Source organism: Peromyscus californicus, unplaced genomic scaffold, assembly GCF_007827085.1.
Source record: "Peromyscus californicus insignis strain IS unplaced genomic scaffold, ASM782708v3 Scaffold_13__1_contigs__length_99412109, whole genome shotgun sequence".
Taxonomy (NCBI): Eukaryota; Metazoa; Chordata; class Mammalia; order Rodentia; family Cricetidae; genus Peromyscus; species Peromyscus californicus.
Genome location: NW_026294424.1, coordinates 35,715,105 through 35,734,126, shown reverse-complemented (window position 1 = coordinate 35,734,126; position 19,022 = coordinate 35,715,105). Strand labels below are relative to the sequence as shown.

At 37.6% G+C, this 19,022-nt stretch overlaps 1 protein-coding gene across 1 annotated transcript; it reads right to left on the bottom strand.

The window, feature by feature from the left end:
* Positions 1–17,930: 17,930 nt before the first annotated feature.
* On the bottom strand, positions 17,931–18,266 carry LOC128109035 (eukaryotic translation initiation factor 1-like). The gene has a single exon (XM_052736034.1). It carries the CDS (start codon positions 18,264–18,266, stop codon positions 17,931–17,933), a length of 336 nt encoding a protein of 111 aa, XP_052591994.1.
* Positions 18,267–19,022: the final 756 nt, after the last annotated feature.

Below are 19,022 nucleotides of genomic sequence, written 5' to 3'. Positions count from 1 at the left end.
CATGACAAAACCAGTTTTAAACAATAGCTATCCAGAAATCCAGCCCTAAAGAAAATACTAGAAGGAAAACTCCAACCCAAAGAAGTTGGCTGCACCCACAAAAACACAGGCAACAGATAATCTCATACCAGCAAAACCCAAAGAACAGAAACACACATGCTACCAGCAAAAAAACAAAAAGCAGAAAACAAAAAACAAAAAAGTAACAGGAATTCACAATGATTTATAAATGGAGGCTTTTTTCTGTCCTGCCATGTTCCATGGCCACTTATAAATACTCACTCAGAGCTGCTTGATATTAATTACAAACTGTTTGGCCTATTGCTCAGGTTTATTACTAACTAGCTCTTACAACTTAAATTAACCCATTCATTTATTTAAAGAATTTTTTGAAGATTTTATATACCAGCCATAGATGCTCCATTATCCCTCCTCCCACCCCCCCAACCTTCCCCCTTACTCCCCATTCCCTCCTCTAAAAGGGTAGAGGCTCACATGGCAAGTCAGCAAACCCTGGTACATTCAGTTGAGGCAGGACCAAGCCCCCACCCCACATTGCAACAAGGCTGAGCAAAGTGCCCACAAGGTAAATTAACCCATTTCTTTTCATCTGTGTTTTGTCACCACATGGCCATGGCATTATGAGTCTGCTGGCATCTTGCTCCTTGGGCTGATGGTTGGTGTCTCCCTCAACACTGCCCATGTTTCTCTCTGCATTCAGTTTGGCTTTCCTGCCTGGCTGTGTTCTGCTCTGTCACCAACCAAAGCAGCTTTATTAATCAACCAATAAAAGCAACACATATTCACAGCATACAGAAGGAAATCCTACATCAATCACTGGTCATTAATATTTTTTAATATCAATAGACTCAATTCACCTATAAAAAAAAGCACAGGCCAACAGAATGGATATGAAAACAGGATGTATCCTGCTGCATACAAGAAACACACCTCAACTTCAAAGACAGACATTACCTCAGAGTAAAGGGTTGGGAAAAAATTTTCCAATCAAATTAACTTAAGAAGCAAGCTGGTGTGGCTATCCTAAAATCTAACAAAATAGACTTCAAACTAATATTAATCAAAAGAGATCAAGAAGGACATTTCATATCCATCACAGGAAAAATCAATCAAGATAAAGTCTTAATTCTGAATATATATTACCCCAATACAAGGACACCAACATTTGTAAAAGACACATTACTAAAGCTTAAATCACACATCAAAACTCACACATTAATAATGGAAGGTTTCAACATCCACTCTCACCAAGGGGCAGGTCTGTCAGACAGAAACTTAACAGAGAAATAAGGGAACTAACAGAGGTTATGACTCAAATGGACTTAACAGATATCTACAAAATATTTCACCCAAATACAAAAGAGTATACCTTCTTACAAGCACCTTCTGAAACCTTTTCTAAAACTGATCACATACTCAGTCACAAAGCAAATCTCAACAGATACAAATAAATTGTAATAACTCCCTGTATCTTATCAGGTCCCCATAGATTAATGTTAGAATTCACTGAAAACACAAACTACAGAAAGCCTACAAACTCATGGAAACTGAATGACTCTCACCTGATTTACCACAGGGTCAAGGAAGAAGTAAAGAAAGAAATTAAAGACTTCCTAGAAATCAATTAAAATGAGTGCACAACATACGCAAACTTATGGGACATTATGAAACAATGCTAAGAGGAAGTTCATAGCACTAAGTGCCTGCATAAAGAATTTGCAGAAATTTCCTGGTGGTGGTAGCACATGACTTTAATCCCAGCACTCGGGAGGCAGGTGTATCTCTGTGAGTTCAAGGTCAGCCTGGGCGACAGAGTGAGTTCCAGGAAAGGTGGAAAGCTACACACAGAAACCCTGTCTCAAAAAACCAAAAAAAAAAAAAAAAAAGGATTTGCAGAAATCTCACACTAGTGATTTAACAGCAACACCTGAAAGCTCTAGAACAAAAGGAAGCAAATGTAGATGGCAGGAAATAATCAAAGTCTGGAATGAAATCAATAAAATAGAAACAAAGAACAATACAAAGAATCAATAAAACAAATAGTTGGTTCTTTGAGAAAATTACCAAGATAGACAAACCCTATACAAATTAACCAAAAGGCAGATAAAGATTATTGAAATTAACAAAACCTGAAATGAAAAAGGAAACATAACAACAAACATGGAGGAAATCCAGAGAATCATTTGTTATACTTCAAAAACCTGTACTGCACAAAATTGGAAAATGTAAAAGAAATGGACAATTTTCGTGATAGGAACCACATACCAAAATTAAATCAAGACCAAATAAACAATTTAAGTAGACATATAATAGCTAAGGAAATAGAAGCAGTTCTTAAAATGTCTCCCAACCAAGAAAAAGTCCAGGGCCACATGATTTCAGCACAGAATTCTACCAGAATTTCAAAGAAGAGCTAATACCAATACTCCATCAAAATTCAATACCTCTTCATGCCAAAGGTGTTGGAGAGATCAGAAATACAAGGAACATACCTAAACATAATAAAGCCAATTTACAGCAAGCCAACAGCCAACATCAAATTAAAGGGAGAGAAACTCGAAGTGATTCCACTAAAATCAAGAACAAGACAAGTCTGTCCACTTGCCACACCAACTCCAGTGTTGTTCGTGTGACATGAACAATTATGTCAATAATAGCGGATGGGAGATACATGTCCCATGGGACTAAGCTCCCTGGAGGTCCCTGGCAGAGTGTCCGTGTTATGCCTCCTTCTTGAAGGAGGCGTGCTTCATGGATCATGAGCTCCTTGGGCTATGAGTTCTGTATAACTGCTTTTCTGATAATGTTCTAATTAATCTATAAAACATAGTCAAAATTAATGAATGCTTGGGTTGTGAACTATGGAGGAAAGGGGAAGCTGGACATGGACCTTATTTGGATATAGCAGAATGAGCTATTCCTTAAATACCTCAAGCCACTAGATAATAGAAAGTATAATAGTTCAGGCACTTCTAGGGAATGACCACTCACCCACTAGGAATCCTTTAGGAATCCCAACTAAAGTGATTTATGGCAGAAAAATGTTATCTCATAGGAGGCAGATGGTGGGCCCCTCTGTTGAGGAAGTTCAGCATGGGAAACTTAAGAACTACAACAGAACTCCTTCCCCTTACAGGAGTAAAAGTGCAAGAGTCCATATTTCAGCACGTAAAAAGGTTTTATGTTAAAACAGATATGTGATAAAATAACTGAAGAAAGACTTAGGGGAGGATCTACAGCATCCAAATTGGCTAAATGGGTCATGAGAACCAGAAAAGTAGAAATACATAATAAACTAGAGACCAACTGAGATAAAAATGAAGGACACAGGCACAACCACAAAGAAGCCTTCACAAGTCTAGGGACTGTACTAAATTTAAAAAACACAGACTGCTCTTTGGGTCATAAAGTTCTTGTGGGTGAAGGGATATGTCTAGCGTCAATTAATAATTGTGTGCTTGCTGTTTTTTAAAGATGATGTAATTGAATTATTGCCAAGCTCTTGTTGTTCCTTGTATGATTTGATAGTTTTCTTTTCTGTATATAAACTACTGATTTACAGAAGTAAAGTTGCAGCAGATTCAAACCACTTCTGAGTGTGTTGTCTGTCATTCACCGAATCCTTGCCTTCCTGACTACCCAAGCTCTGGTCCCCCTACGGTCATGGTACCCCCGATGGGCCAGTCCGTGACATCCACTCTCCCCATATCTATTCAATATAGTACTCAAAGTTCTAGCTAGAGCAATAAGACAACAAAAGGAGATCAAGGGGATACAAATTGGAAAGGAAGAATTCAAACTTTTGCTATTTGCAGGTGATAGGATACTATAATAAGTGACCCAAAAAATTCTACAAGGGAACTCCTACAGCTGATAAACACCTTCAGTGACATGGCAGAATAAAGATTAACTAAAAAAAAAAAAAAAAAAAAAAAAAAAAAAAAAAAAAACAGTAGCCCTCCTGTATACAAATGAAAAATGGGCTGAAAAAGAATTCAGAGAAAAAAATCCCTTTACAACAGCTACAAATAATATAAAATATCTTAGGGTAACTATAAGAAAATAAGTGAAAGACCTGTATGACAAGAATTTTAAGTCTTTGAAGAAAGAAATTGAAGATGTTATCAGAAAATGGAAAGATCTCTCATGCTCATGGTTCAGTAGGATTAACATAGTAAAAATGTCCATCTTATGAAAAGCAATCTACAGATTCAATGCAATCCCCATTAAAATCCCAACACAATTCTTTTCAGACTTTGAAAGAACAATATTCAACTTCTTATGAAAAATAAAAATAAAAGAAAGCTAAAACAACCCTAAATAACAAAGAACTTCCACAGGCATCACCATCCCTGACTTCAAGCTCTACTATGGAGCTAAACTGGTAAAAACCACATGGCATTGGCATAAAAACAGACAGGTGAATAAATGCAATTAAATCAGAGACTCAGACTTAAATTCAGACACCTAAGGACACCTGATTTTTTTTTTACGAAGAAACCAAAATCATTCAATGAAAAAAAGAAAGCATCTTTGACAAATGGTGTTGGCATAACTGGATAGTTGGAGTGTAGAGGAGTGTAAATACATACATATCTATTACCCTGCACAAAACTCAAGTCCAAGTGGATCAAAGACCTCAACATAATCCAATAACACTGAACCTGATAGAAGAGAAAGTGGGAAGTAACCTTGAACATATTGGCACAGGAGATGATTTCCTGCATATGACACCGGTAGCAAAGACACTGAGATTAACAATTAATAAATGGGACCATCTGAAACTAAAATCTTCTGTAAGGCAAAGGACACTGACAATAAGAAAAAAGCAGCAGCCTGAGAAAAGATCTTCACCAACCCCATATCTGACAGAGAGCTGATCTCCAAAGTATATAAATAACTCAAGAAACTAGACATCAAAATACCAAATTTATCTGATTAATAAATGGGGTACAGATCTAAATAGAGAATTCTCAACAGAAGAATCTCAAATGGCCAAAAGACACTTAAAGAATTGTTGAACATACTTAGCTATCAGGGTGATGCAAATCAAAAGGACTCTGAGATAACATCTTACACCTATTAGAATGGCTTAAATCAAAAACACTGATGGCAGCTTATGTTGGAGGGGATGTGGAGTAAGGGGAACACTCCTCCACTGCTGGTGGGAGTGCTAACTTTGTACAGCCACTTTGGAAATCAATATGATGGTTTCTTAGAAAATTGGGAATCAATCTACCTCATGACCCAACTATGTCCAACCACAGTTGCTCAACTATGTTCATAGCAGCATTATTTGTAATAGCCAGAAGGTGAAAATAACCTAGATGCCCCTCAACTGAAGAATGGATAAGGAAAATGTGGTGCATTTACACAATTGAGTATTACTCAGGTGTAAAAAGCAATGACATCATGAAATTTGCAGGCAAATGGATGGGATGAGAAAAAAAATTATTCTAAGTGGGGTAAACCAGACCCCAAAAGAAAAACATGATATGTATTCACTCAAACTTGGATATTAGGAGTACAGGATGACCAACCTACAATCCACATCCACAGAGAGGCTAGATACCACAGAGGGTCCAGAGAGAGATGTGTGGATTTCCCTGGGAAGGGGAAATAGAAGAGATTTCCTGGGTAAAATGGGAGCAGGGGTCGGGGGATGAGAGGATGGGAACTTGAGGGAGTGAGTTGGGAAGGCTGGGCATAGGAGGTTGGTCAGGGACAGATTTAAAACTCAGCAAATATCACTTGTACAGAAGGGCAGTATAGCTTTACTATATAGGGAAGACCCCTCTAAGGAGGCAGAAAGCTGTATACAAGTTTAGTTATTGAAAGTCCTCTATCCTTATTCACTAAGAATGCTGACTTTATCACTTATGAACCATCTTCAAGTGTTTTAGAAAGAAAATTGATTCATTTTATACTCACAGTTTCTATACTTTCTTTTCCATTATAAAATGTTTCCATGCAATTCATGATTTTTTGGAGTTTTGCTCTAAAACGATTCCAATGAATACAATCGCCTGCTTTCTAAAACTTTCCCATCTATGTCCCCTACTACAAACATCCATACAACTACTCCTTGGCTATATTAAAGAAGGACAGGAATGGGCTGAAGATTAATTCACTGTCAGATTTACTATTCCACAGTCCTTCATAACATGGAGTTATAGGAAAACAAGAGAAGAATTGTTTCTACCAGAATTCTGGACTCTGGGGAATCCTCCAATTTTTAGTTCTTCAGACTTTAAAGAATCAATTTTTAGTCATTATACACTTGGAATTTTAGCGGCATTCTGGTTTCAGATTAGGTACTTTCGTCATAGGCACAAATTTGAATTTCAGTGATATTGGAGACAAAACAGGGAAGATCAAAAAGGAAATCAAACCCCTACTTGGACTCTGATGCTTTTTGACCCTGGTAAGAGCTGGCCTCCTCGATCTCACAGGCTCTATGACCTGGTTATTCAGGGCAACAGGACCTGCAGTGCTTATGTCAGTATATCCATAACAGCTTTGTCAGCAACTCCTTCTCTTGTTCTCTGACTTCACACGTGGTCACTGTACATTACTCACATACTGAATACCTTGCAGTGAATTATTTGGACTTGCACTGCATCATCTCACTCTGGATGTTTGGCTTCTGGGCTTTTTCATGTCAGATATTTCACTGAGGTGGACAAAGAATGGGAATCAGTATAACAGGATCATGTAACCCATGTCTCTCAAAAGCTAATCTGTTAGGGAAAAGAGCTAATGATTTGGATAACAATATCAATAAAATAAAATTGTCAAAATTAGTAAATTGGAAATAATGGTGTTTAATTTTCCATTCAACATTAGGCATTGTATATTTTGTTAAGTACTAATTACTCTTAGTACAGAGTTGGCTGGTCATCATAATGATCAGCAATATCTAATATTTAAAATCTTACACTCTACTGGGCAAAAACAATTGCAAACATGGGCAAATAAGTATGAACATTTTAAATAATCATAAGTGGTACTACATGGTAGTGATATGGTGGGACCACGGAGTTCATAGTGTGATAAATGTAATTTTTGTTTCTGTGATAACCAGGTATATAAAACCACCACCACAAGAAAATTTTGTCTATTCTGAGTATTTTAAGTGGAAAACTTGAATTTTTCCAACACCAAATCTTGATTCATCTTGTTCCCTCAGTCTGTTTGTTGTTCATGAGTTATAATTATGCAAAGCACAGCTCAGTTAACATCTCTCAAACAAATGCCTTCCAATTGTTCTGGCTCAAATTAATTATACATACCTTGTCCTTTAACATGGCCACCAGCACTGCCACCTTAGCACTTACTCCACATAATCTTCCAGTGTGTTTGCGTTGGTGGCTCCCCCAAAGACAACAGATTCTGTGAGGGGAGAGGCAAGGCTTCATTCACCTTCCTTCTCCCAGGTGTTTTGCATTTGCATGTTTCTAGAAAATTCAAAATTGTAGACTTTAGGGTCTAAGCAAATAGAAAATGAAGTTCATTTTATAGGAAAAAAACTAATGTTTAAAAAGCAAATAAATGCTGGGATATATATATATATATATATATATATATATATATATATATATATATATATATATATATATATATATAAATTATCCTTCACAGTTGAAGTTTATTTCCCTTCTGTACATGGGGACAAAATAAATAATTCTTTTGGCATTTATATTGACATGGATTAATCATTAATTATTTTCCCCCAATTCCAACCTTTTCTTTGGTTTGACACTGAAGTTCCCTTACTAGGCTCTGGTTGAGATAGAAGAGTAGAGTTCATCCTGTATTAAAAATATACCTAAATTCCACTTCTACTCTGGCATGTGGTTTTTTGGGAGGCTTTTCAACAGGCCAGACAGTCTATTATGAAGTTCCCATTGCTTTCTAAAGAGGATACAGCCAACTCAAACCATTTTGTCTCAAACAAGAGAGCAAAAGGAGGGGTGATGTCCCTGTGATGTGACAATTTCACATGCCTGTTCAGAAAATCCATGATCTATCACAATCAAGCAAACTAAATTTCATAGCAAGAACCAGAAAGATACAAGGCTGGGGATTGTGAAATACAAGTGATTATCTTCTCATTAGTAGCAGAAATTGCTTCTGAGAAGGCAAGAAAAATAAGTCCATGATTCTTTGGGTGAGAAGTCTGCATATACCCTGGAAAGCAGGATCTCAGGAAGGCTGACTTCTCTGGAGGAGGTTATTCTTGGAAACTGAATGTGAGCCTTCCCAACATGCCGATTCTTTCCCATAGGAGCCTTCACAAGCATTTTAAATCATTGGCATTAGTTCTTTTAATGTTGATACAAAGTTTAAGTAAAATAGTTGTTGGTCTACTGCATGCTGATTCTTTCCACAGAAACTTACTAGAACAAAGGCATGCACAGCCCAGAGAGACATAAGAATTTCCATTCTTTTATGACATGGATGGCCCAGTGGATAATACATGACTGAAGATCCAGGAAGAAAAAAGCCTGCAGTTTCATGGACTGATGGTAGAAAGCACTAACACATTTTCTGTTTTATAAACTCAAGGGTCATGTGACATTAATACTAACTGTTCCTGCCAAAAGCATTGATCCTGATGGGAATACTAATTCATTTGACCAGATGTGTGATAATGTCACTCTGAAAGGTGGTTCCAGTATACTGATCTGACTTTCACTAACACTGAAATTGCCCTGCTAATAGAGTATGTCTGCATTAGTGGCTTGCCAGTGGGACTTCAATCACTGTAAATCATATAGAATCCAGGGCTGCAAAGCTAAAGAAAAGATTTTCAGATTCCAACAAGAGCACTTCACTGAGATCACATTCCAGAAGTCAGGATTATCAACACAGATATCAAATCTCAATTGCCTTGTTCTGCTCATATAGTCCTGTTTAAATGAATAAATATGTATTAAACATCATTACACTGAACATCAGATAAAAATATATGACTGAGATGAGCAAGGTTCCCATTTAAGAATGTTTGCCTCTTTATAATGTCATATAGAATAAAAATATACTGAACCAAAGACCAAGGAACTATAGAAAGGCAAAGGGAAAGTATTGAAAGACTTGTCTGGGGTGATGGAGCAGTACTTAGTAGTGTGAAAGGAAGGATCAGCTCTTGTAAATGTATACATGCTGAGGGATAATGCTTTTGTACACTGGTTTAATAAAACAACTGATTGGCCAATAGTCAGGCAGGAAGTATAGGCAGGATAAGCAGACAAGTAGAATTCTGGGAAGAGGAAGGCTGAGTCGGGAGACACCAGCCCACCACCCAGGAAGCAGCATGTAATGTCACATAGGTAAAGCCATGGAAAATGTGACAACACATAGATTAACAGAAATGGACTGAGTTTAAGTGTGAGAGCTAGTCAATAGTAAGCCTGAAAAAATGGCCAAGCAGTTTAAATTAATATAAGCCTCTGTGTACTTACTTGAGTCTGAGCATCTGTGGACCAGGTATGAAAAGGAAATCTTTGGGCTACAAAGCAGTGGAAGGAAACAAATAAAATGTTCAAGACCTAAAAATGGAAATAGAAGCAAGGAACTACAGATGCAAGCAACACCAAGAGAATATACAAGATGGAAGAGAGAATCTAAGGCACTCAAGATACAATAGAAAATTAGATACATCAGTCAAATAAAAAAAGTTAAATCTAAAAAACTGACACAAAACATCCAGAAAATCTGTGATACTATGAAAATACCAAATCTAATTGTAATAGAAATAAAACTTGAGAAAGCTTAAAAAAAAAAAAAAGATTCTAAAACAGAATTAAAAACAGCTTCCCAGTTGTCTCTCTCAGGCCAACCACAGCCTGCAGGCTTGAGCTACTTGCTCTATGGCAGGTTTGTGGCATGCAGGCTTGACCTGCAGCATGATGGATTCCCACCACAGTACACAGAGGCATCTCCAAGCCACACATTATGCTACGTGGTGGATTTAGCCTTTGCTAGTACAGATTCAAAAGAAAAGAAAAGAAAGAAAAAAAGAGGTTTCTGGGCTACATGCAGCTTTGATAGAAGCATAGACCCACTGCCTCACAGAGTCACTGGACAGCATAGCTCCCAGAGCTGGCTGAGAATTATCTCCACCATGTTGGAAAGCTGAGGTGGGCAGAGCCAACAGCTGAAGCTGCCATTTCAGTCCTAGTCATGCTGCAGTTTAAAGCAATAGATTCACAATAAGACAGATTCAGATGGGATAAACCCTAAATAGTTTACAATATATGTAAAAATGTATATAGACTTGAAACAAAGAAAAAAAGAGGATAAACAGTTAAAGAAATAAAAAGTTTTAAAAAATAAAGTCTTTAAAGAGACAGTAAAGGTAATGTAAAAAACAAGCCACATAAAGATGGATATCACACAGAGAGTCTAGTTTATATTGTCATTGGGATTTTTAATTACAAAAAGACATTCGATTGCAAAAGCTGCTGAGTTAAATCAATATGTATATTTTAAAGATATCTTGACTTCAAACTTTATGTCTAAGGATATGTTGCTTTGAAAAAGAGGGTCTGCTTTTGTTTCCACAGAAGATGAGAACCAGGCTCATATGGTTTGATCAAGGAAGAACCCCTGAGAGGTCTCCAGAAGTTCCAACATCCAGATCAGCTTCAAGGCAACTGGCTCAGGCAATGCTGTAGCTGAAAGTTTTTCTGTGTCCTGCCTGGTCTGCAGCTGCTCAGACCCAAGTAAACACACACAGGCTTATATTAATTAAAATTGCTTGGCCATTAGATCAGGCTGATTACTGACTAGCTCTTACACTTAAACTCAGGCCATTTCTATTAATTTATATATCGCCATGTTTTCCATGGCTTTACCTGTACACCATTACAAGCTACTCCTTGAATGGCATTCTGGCATATCCTGACTCAGCCTTCTTCTTCCCAGACTTTTCCTTGTCTGATTATCCTGCCTATACTTTCTGCCTGGCTACTGGCCAATCAGCATTTTATTTATCAACCAATCAGAGCAATACATATTCACAGCATACAGAACATCCCACAGCACAATGTAGCCTCACAGACTACTCCAGTCAGGACTTGACCACAATTGTTAATTTTCTCAGTATCCCCATAAGACTACCAGTGCCCCCTCTCAGCAGGAAGTAGTAGAAGAAGCTATGCCCAAATTCCCTAAATATTGTTTATAAATGCTTATTTTTATTTAAAACAGGTTGATTATAAGTACAATCTCTTTCTAAAAAAGAAAAGGGGATATGATATAGATATGCTAGGATGAAAGGGTAGATTAATGAACCTACTTTTAAAGAGCACCAACTTGTTTAAAATGATTTACATTGGTATAGATTTTAGTTTATTGACACAAATTTAAAGTTAATTTTGTTATACTATATGTATATTTGTACTCTTTTTTAAGGTATTGTGTTTGTGCAGCTCATTTAAATTGTAATGGATAGTTAAGAAATACAGATTAATAATTAGTTTTTTATGCTAGTCAAACTTATAGTCATGCTAAGTTTTCTAGGTATATATAGATATAATTTAGTTAGGTAGGTAATCTTCAAACACTTCAAAGACCTACAGAATAGGGCATTTAAAATGTTTTAAAAACTGGAATTTCTGGACAGTGAGACATGTCTGCTCCTGGCAGGACCAATTTACTTCAGAGAAAAAGATGGGCATTGAAGACACTTCATATGGAGTTTATCTTCTTCTTGGCAAAAATAGCGATTTGGGCAAGAAACTGTTCTTGCCTGGACTGCTTGACAAAATGATGTATCTACTGGACATGCAGGACCCATAGGAACTTTGCAAGGTGAGGTGGTCCTTCAGATTCTTGCTTCACAGAAGAAACTGCCACCAGACATTCTACAGGACACAGAGAGAAGCAACTAAGAGACTGTAGGCATGTAGGCTGAACCATGTATGCCCCAATGTTACGGAGGAACTTTGGATGACTGTCCAGGCAGCCAGATGTCTCTGTCATTCTAGAAATTTGGAAGTTGCTTACAATGCTCTTCTTGTTCACTGAAGTAATATTATATCCTTCATAGGTCTTTGATGTAGTTGAAGACTAGATAGTTATAATTTTCATTAGTTATGGTAAAAGACAAGTTAGATATAAAACCTTAGACTCACAAATATAGGATAAATAAAATATTTTCTTTGAATTTGTCAAATATAAATAAAATAGATATTATAACTGTAATTCTTGGTTGATGCCTGTTTTGTTATATATAATTTTACCATGTTAAAGTTAAAACTCTCCTTTTTAATTTAATGGAAAAGGGGAAATGATGTGGGATAATGCTTTTGTACACTGGTTTAATAAAACACTGATTGGCCAGGAGCCAGACCGAAAATATAGGCAGGATAAGCAGACAAGTAGAATTCTGAGAAGAGGAAGGCTAAGTCAGGAGATGCCAGCCCACTCTCCAGGAAGCAGCATGTAAGGGTACACAGATAAAGCCACGGAACACATGGCAACATATAGATGAACAGAAATGGGCTGAGTTTAAATGTAGGAGCTAGTCAGTGGTAGGCCTGAGCTAATGGCCATGCAGTTTTAATTAATGTAACCCTGTGTGTGTTTACTTGGGTTTGAGCAGCTATGGACTGGGCAGGACATCGGGAAACTTTCAGCTGCATATACAAGAATCCATCAAGTGATGAAGGATGTTTCCAGGCAGAATAAAGTTGTGATGTCCATATAAACTTGGAGAGGAAAATGGTCCTGAAGAAAGCTGAGGCCCTTGAAGCATCTGTGCAAATAAAATGGTACAGCATGGTTAAAAGAGAGAAATAGGAGAGTTCAGGTCACACAGACAAGTTCAGCTGTGTTTTGCCATAAGTACAAAGAAAATTTAATGAGGGGTTACATGGAGAAGCCATAGACTCTGTAAGTCACCTAATCATATACTAGAGCCTATCTGAAGGCATGTAATTCAGAGTACTCTCATAGAATTCTATAGTTGATTGAAGTGTTACTTAGCTTCCCAGTTGAATTTATGGGAGAGAGAATTTTAGAAGGACCTTAATTTGAACAGTCAACTTGCTGGAATTTAAATTAAACACAGGCCATCATCTCTTGATGGTGTTGGTGGTCTGTTGTGTGGGTATCTTTGTGGATTTCTGTGGGCCTCTCTAGCACTTTGCTTCTTCCTATTCTCATGTGGTCTTCATTTACCATGGTCTCCTATTCCTTGTTCTCCCTCTGTGTTGTTGATCCAGCTGGGATCTCCCGCTCCCCCAAGCTCTCTTTCCCTCAACCCTCGCCTTTCATTACCCCCACTCATGTCCAGGCTGTTCATGTAGATCTCATTCCATTTCTCTGTCATTGGGCGATCCCTGTGTCTTTCTTGGGGTCCTGTTTTCCAGGTAGCCTCCCTGGTGATGTGAGTAGCAGACAAGTCATCCTTGTTTCATGTCTAGTATCCTGCTATGAGTGAGTATATACCATGTTTGTCTTTCTGAGTCTGGGTTACCTCACTCAGGATGATTTTTTCTAGATCCATCCATTTGTCTGCAAACCTCATGATGCCATTGTTTTTCTCTGCTGAGTAGTATTCCATTGTGTATATGTACCACATTTTGTTTATCCATTCTTCAGTTGAAGGGCATCTGGGTTGTTTCCATGTTCTGGCTATTACAAACAATGCTGATATGAACATAGCTGAACAAGTGCTCTTATGGTGTGGTTGAGTATTTCTTGGGTATATGCCCAAGAGTGGTATAAAACCGACATGTGGACCAATGGAATCGAATTGAAGACCCTGACATTAATCCGCACACCTATGAACATATAATTTTTGACAAAGAAGCCAAAAGTGCACAATGGAAAAAAGAAAGCATCTTCAACAAATGGTGCTGGCAAAACTGGATATCAACATGTAGAAGGCTGCAAATAGATCCATATCTATCACCGTGCACAAAACTTAAGTCCAAGTGGATCAAGGACCTCAACATAAATCCAGCTACTCTGAACCTGCTAGAAGAGAAAATAGGAAGTAGTCTTGAACGCATTGGCATAGGAGACTACTTCCTAAATAGAACACCAGTAGCACAGACTCTGAGAGAAACAATCAATCAATGGGACCTCTTGAAACTGAGAAGCTTTTGTAGAGCAAAGGATACGGTCAACAAGGCAAAGCGACAACCTACAGAATGGGAAAAGATCTTCACCAACCCCACATCTGACAGAGGACTGATATCCAGAATATATAAGGAATTCAAGACATTAGACATCAAAATGCCCAACAGTCCAATTAAGAAATGGGCTATAGAACTAAACAGAGAATTCTCAACAGAGGAAACTCAAATGGCTGAAAGACATTTAAGGAATTGCTCAACATCCCTAATCATCAGGGAAATGCAAATCAAAACAACTCTGAGATACCACCTTACGCCTGTCAGAATGGCTAAGATCAAAAACACTGAAGACACCTTATGCTGGAGAGGATGTGGAGCTAGGGGAACTCTCCTCCACTGCTGGTGGGAATGCAAGCTTGTACAACCACTTTGGAAATCAATATGGCGCTTTCTTAGAAAATTGGGAATCAATCTCCCCCAAGGTGGTCTGTGTATGTGTGTGCACACGCTCATGCACTGTATCCTGTAACGCTTGGGCCTGAAATTATGACTGGGATGGCATGGGGATGAAGAAATTGCAGATATACATACAAAATGTTTAGGCAGGGTGGGATGTGCTCACTCTGATGGAGGGCATCTACCTCAGTGGAAACTCAGTCAATGTGTTTACTGTGCACGGCACAAGGATGAATGGCTAGTTCGTCTTGGTGGGAGGACTCTGGGGGAATCAGTCTAGAGGAACAAACCAGAAGGAGGAAATTGTTTTCTAGTTTTCTGCAAACAAGGGATTTAGCTAAAAACGAACCATGCATAGACACCCATACTTGAACCAGAGAAATTCTTTGCCATTTCTCTGATCCTCATCTGGGGAAGGAATTTCCTTAACCATGGGTCTGTGGTACCAGAATCCCTGAAATGATTGTGCACATGCCAACAATACACAGTCATTCAGGACTGCCTCTGCTCACCATAGTCTTAATTTGGATTATTTTGGTCTGTTTGTTTTTACTTTTAATGATTAGGCTTCATAGCTTGAGAATGGTAGAATTCTCACACATACCCTCCTAGTCCCATAGCTTCTCTCTTTTCCAGTTTTACATTCACATATGCAGCTAGTGCAATTGTTAAAGGGATGCAATTAGTTAGTAGTAGTAGTAGTAGTAGTAGTAGTAGTAGTAGTAGTATTGTTGTTAGTGGTGGTGGTGGTTTTGTCATTGTCCCTCAAGTTCATATTTTTCATTGTGAGTTTTCTAAAATAGTTACTATCCATTATAGTATAGTTTATAGTCGTAAAGAATAGTTTGTTGTCTTAAAATATTCATTTGCCTCAGCCCTCCATCCTTCCTCTTCCAGCACCAAAACTTGAGTAATCTTTGATCTTGTTAATCTGTCAACAGTTTTACAGTTTCATACGCAGCTAGCTGGAATCCTTCAATTGACAGGCCTTCCAGATATGCCTTAATGTCTATAATAAACATTAACTCCCTCCCATGTCCTTCAGCAACTTGATAGTTCATCATTTTTTACCTGGATAATTATTTCACCGTAAGGATATGCCACACTTGACTTTTTCATTAACCTGGGTAAAACTATATTTCAGATTCCTTTAGTCTGTAACCATTGTAAGTAAAGATGTTCCATATTGTCAAGTGTAATTCCTGAGAACATTTTCAATGCATCTAGGTGAGCATCCTGAGCAAAATTCCTGTATTACATGGTGTGAATGTGCAAAGTTTTATAAGGAAATGCTCAAACTGCACCAAAGTAGAAGTGCTCCTTCCTTCACATTTGTGTTCCTTCAGAAAAGGAATGAGAGACCTCCTGGGTCACACACCATTATTGTGCCCATTCTGGTAACTGCATCATATCATACAAGTGTATTAATAATATTGAAGATTTTCATCCATTCATTTTTAACAATCAATTTAGCAATTATTCATTCCTACAACAATATTTCATTTACAATAATATAATAAATAAGAATTTTTTCTATTAATCCACTATATGCTCTAGTGTGTGAATCAGACACTAAGGGTAGAAGATCATTTAAATAGCACTCCCACTTTGCTTTCTTCTGGGAGCTCAATGTTTTACAGGGAAGGTAGAAGTTTAAGCAGAACTGTGCCAAGTAGAAAAGCATGGTGCAGTGGAAGTCCTGAGGGTTCGTACCTAACACCCCTTTAATACAACTGGAGGACTTTGTAATGTGAGGAATTCTAGAATTCTATACCAGCTGGTGGAAAAAGAAGGAACTATGGGCTGTTCAGTCTGGTATCTGGTACAAACCTCAGGTCCAGAATGGCAATCTTGTTGGATATGTTTCCAGAGGTATTGACAGGCAGGCCACTATCAGGAGAGCTGAGTGATATGAAAGAGTATGGTTATTCAGCCTCGAAGTGTTTGCTTACCTAAGCCAATTTTTCACTAAGAGTCTTAATTTATCACATTGATAATATGTAAAACTTCATAATCTGTACAAAATACAAATAGTCTTCATAGCATTGTCACAGGCTTTAAAAACATTCTAACATGTTATGAGACACAACTTGTGTGTGTCTGTTATAAATTATTTAATGCATGATAGTTACATAAAATATGAATGAATCAACAATTAAGTAATGATCTCACACTAATAAATTATAATTATGAACATTTTAGTTTATGATATGCTATGTTTGCATGCATGTATAGATGAAAGCATTAAGAAAATTGATCACTCAACACTAGTTCATTTCATTAAGTGGAGGTTTCAACTTCATTTTAAATGGTTTCTGAGTAATCAATCTTCGAAATGCACAAGGAATGATTTATTTATCAATTATCCCTTGAAGGTTAGTTGAGGCACTTCCATTTTTTCATATTATAAATAAATCTCAAATGGAATTATGGTACAAAATTTGGGGAAAATCAATTCAATTATTTTCCTCAGGAAATTCATTTTGCATTTAAATTGTAAGATCAAAGTATATGTATCTATTTAGTAAGACTTTAATAAACGTTGCTAAATAATTAAGTAGGTTTATAAAATAACATCATACTGTGAGTTTGTATAACAATGTACACATGCATGTGTATATGCCATAGAATTCTTAGAAGGTAAGAGATGTTCAATATGTGTTTATTTTACCATATCTGTGGTGTGTTTTAATCTTTATCAATATAAGAAGTATGGGATGTCAGTGTTGCTTAATTTGTCACAAAAAACCCCATGGTTAGATTCTTGTCATTACCCGCCCATTCTCTTGAGAGAGAAAAAAAAAGTGAATTCATTTTATCACTGCCCACGTCTGAAATACCTTGGGGTCTTGTTGCTATTAGAATACAGGCTATCTGACTGTCCTTGATAAGGTTGCTTTACCACCTTATGTTGAGATTGGAGAATACCGGAGTCCTACGTAGATTCTCACTCTTCACTTTGTTTTGTGGGTGTTTCTCTTCCTTCTGCTACTCTGCCTGCAATAATATTTTTGAGATAATGATCTGACAGACAGTACTGCTCCTGAGTAAGACCCCAGTCTCCTTGTCAGTACCCTCGAGAGGACTTCTTTGGGATGCTAATGGAGTGCCAGCATCACCCACAGACACCTCAGAAAACAACTCCGTTTTGTTGTACTAATAACACTGTCTGAAATGACTTCTTTTTTTTTTCCCATGGCTCTTTTCAGTTTATTGCATGAAGGAGTTACACTAGTCCAAGTTAAAAGCGGACCCCAAATGACTACATTATACAAGCTGTGAGGTTTTTAAACTCGTGACAAGGGACAGAAGGGAAATTCTACTCATTGCAAGGAAATCCTCACTTCAGAGAGTCACAAGCACTTAAAAAAACCCATGGACCTTCAGCTGGTCGTCCTTAGCCAGTCCAGTCTCTATCAGGAATTGGCATATGTTCTTGCGCTGGTCACCCTGTAGCTGAATTACTTCTCCATATTCTGGATGCTCAATTACAGTACCATTGCAGGTAAATTTCTTCTTAAACGCCTTCACTAGTTTCTTTTTATCGTAATCATCAGTGATCCCTTGGACAGTAGTAAGGGTCTTCCTGCCGTTTCTCTGTTGAATTCTTATATGGATATGATCCTCAGTGGCAGCAGGAAGCAGGTCATCACCCTTACTTGCATCAGCAAAGAGGTGGAGGTTCTGGATAGCAGACATACAATATGATTTCTTTTCCTCCGTGGAAACGGCCTGCCTGCGGAAGGCGGCTGCAGGAGAAGGCGGACGGTGGGGGGACGGAGCGTCTGGAAGCGAGGGGGCTCGAGGGAGAGGCAGCTGAGTCCTCGGCGGCGGCTCAGTGACTGGGCCTGAAATGACTTCTTGTTAGGACTTTGCTCATGTCCTCTAGTCTACTTTAAGCCAATTGCTTTGATTTTTTCTAATATGCCATAAAAAATGGTAAATACATAATATATGACTGAATTATCATTTTAGTATATATTATAATAATTAATTTTAGATCATATATTCCTTGTATAATTAAAACTATAGATTCTCAATCTTTCTATATTAAATTGGATATTCATAATCTTTATTTCAACTGATTGTATCTTCCCCTTCTTAAGAATTCTTTGCTTGGGAAAAAAAACAACAGGATAGCCAAAAGAATCCTGTCCAATAAAACAACCTCTGGAAGCATGACAATCCCTGACTTCAAGCTCTACTATAGAGATACAGTAATAAAAACAGCTTGGTACTGGCATAAAAACCGACATGTGGACCAATGGAACTGAACTGAAGACTCTGACATAAATCCGCACACCTATGAACATATGATTTTTGACAAAGAAGCCAAAACTATACAATGGAAAAAAAGAAAGCATCTTCAACAAATGGTGCTGGCATAACTGGATGTCAACATGTAGAAGACTGCAAATAGATCCATATCTGTCATCATGCACAAAACTTAAGTCC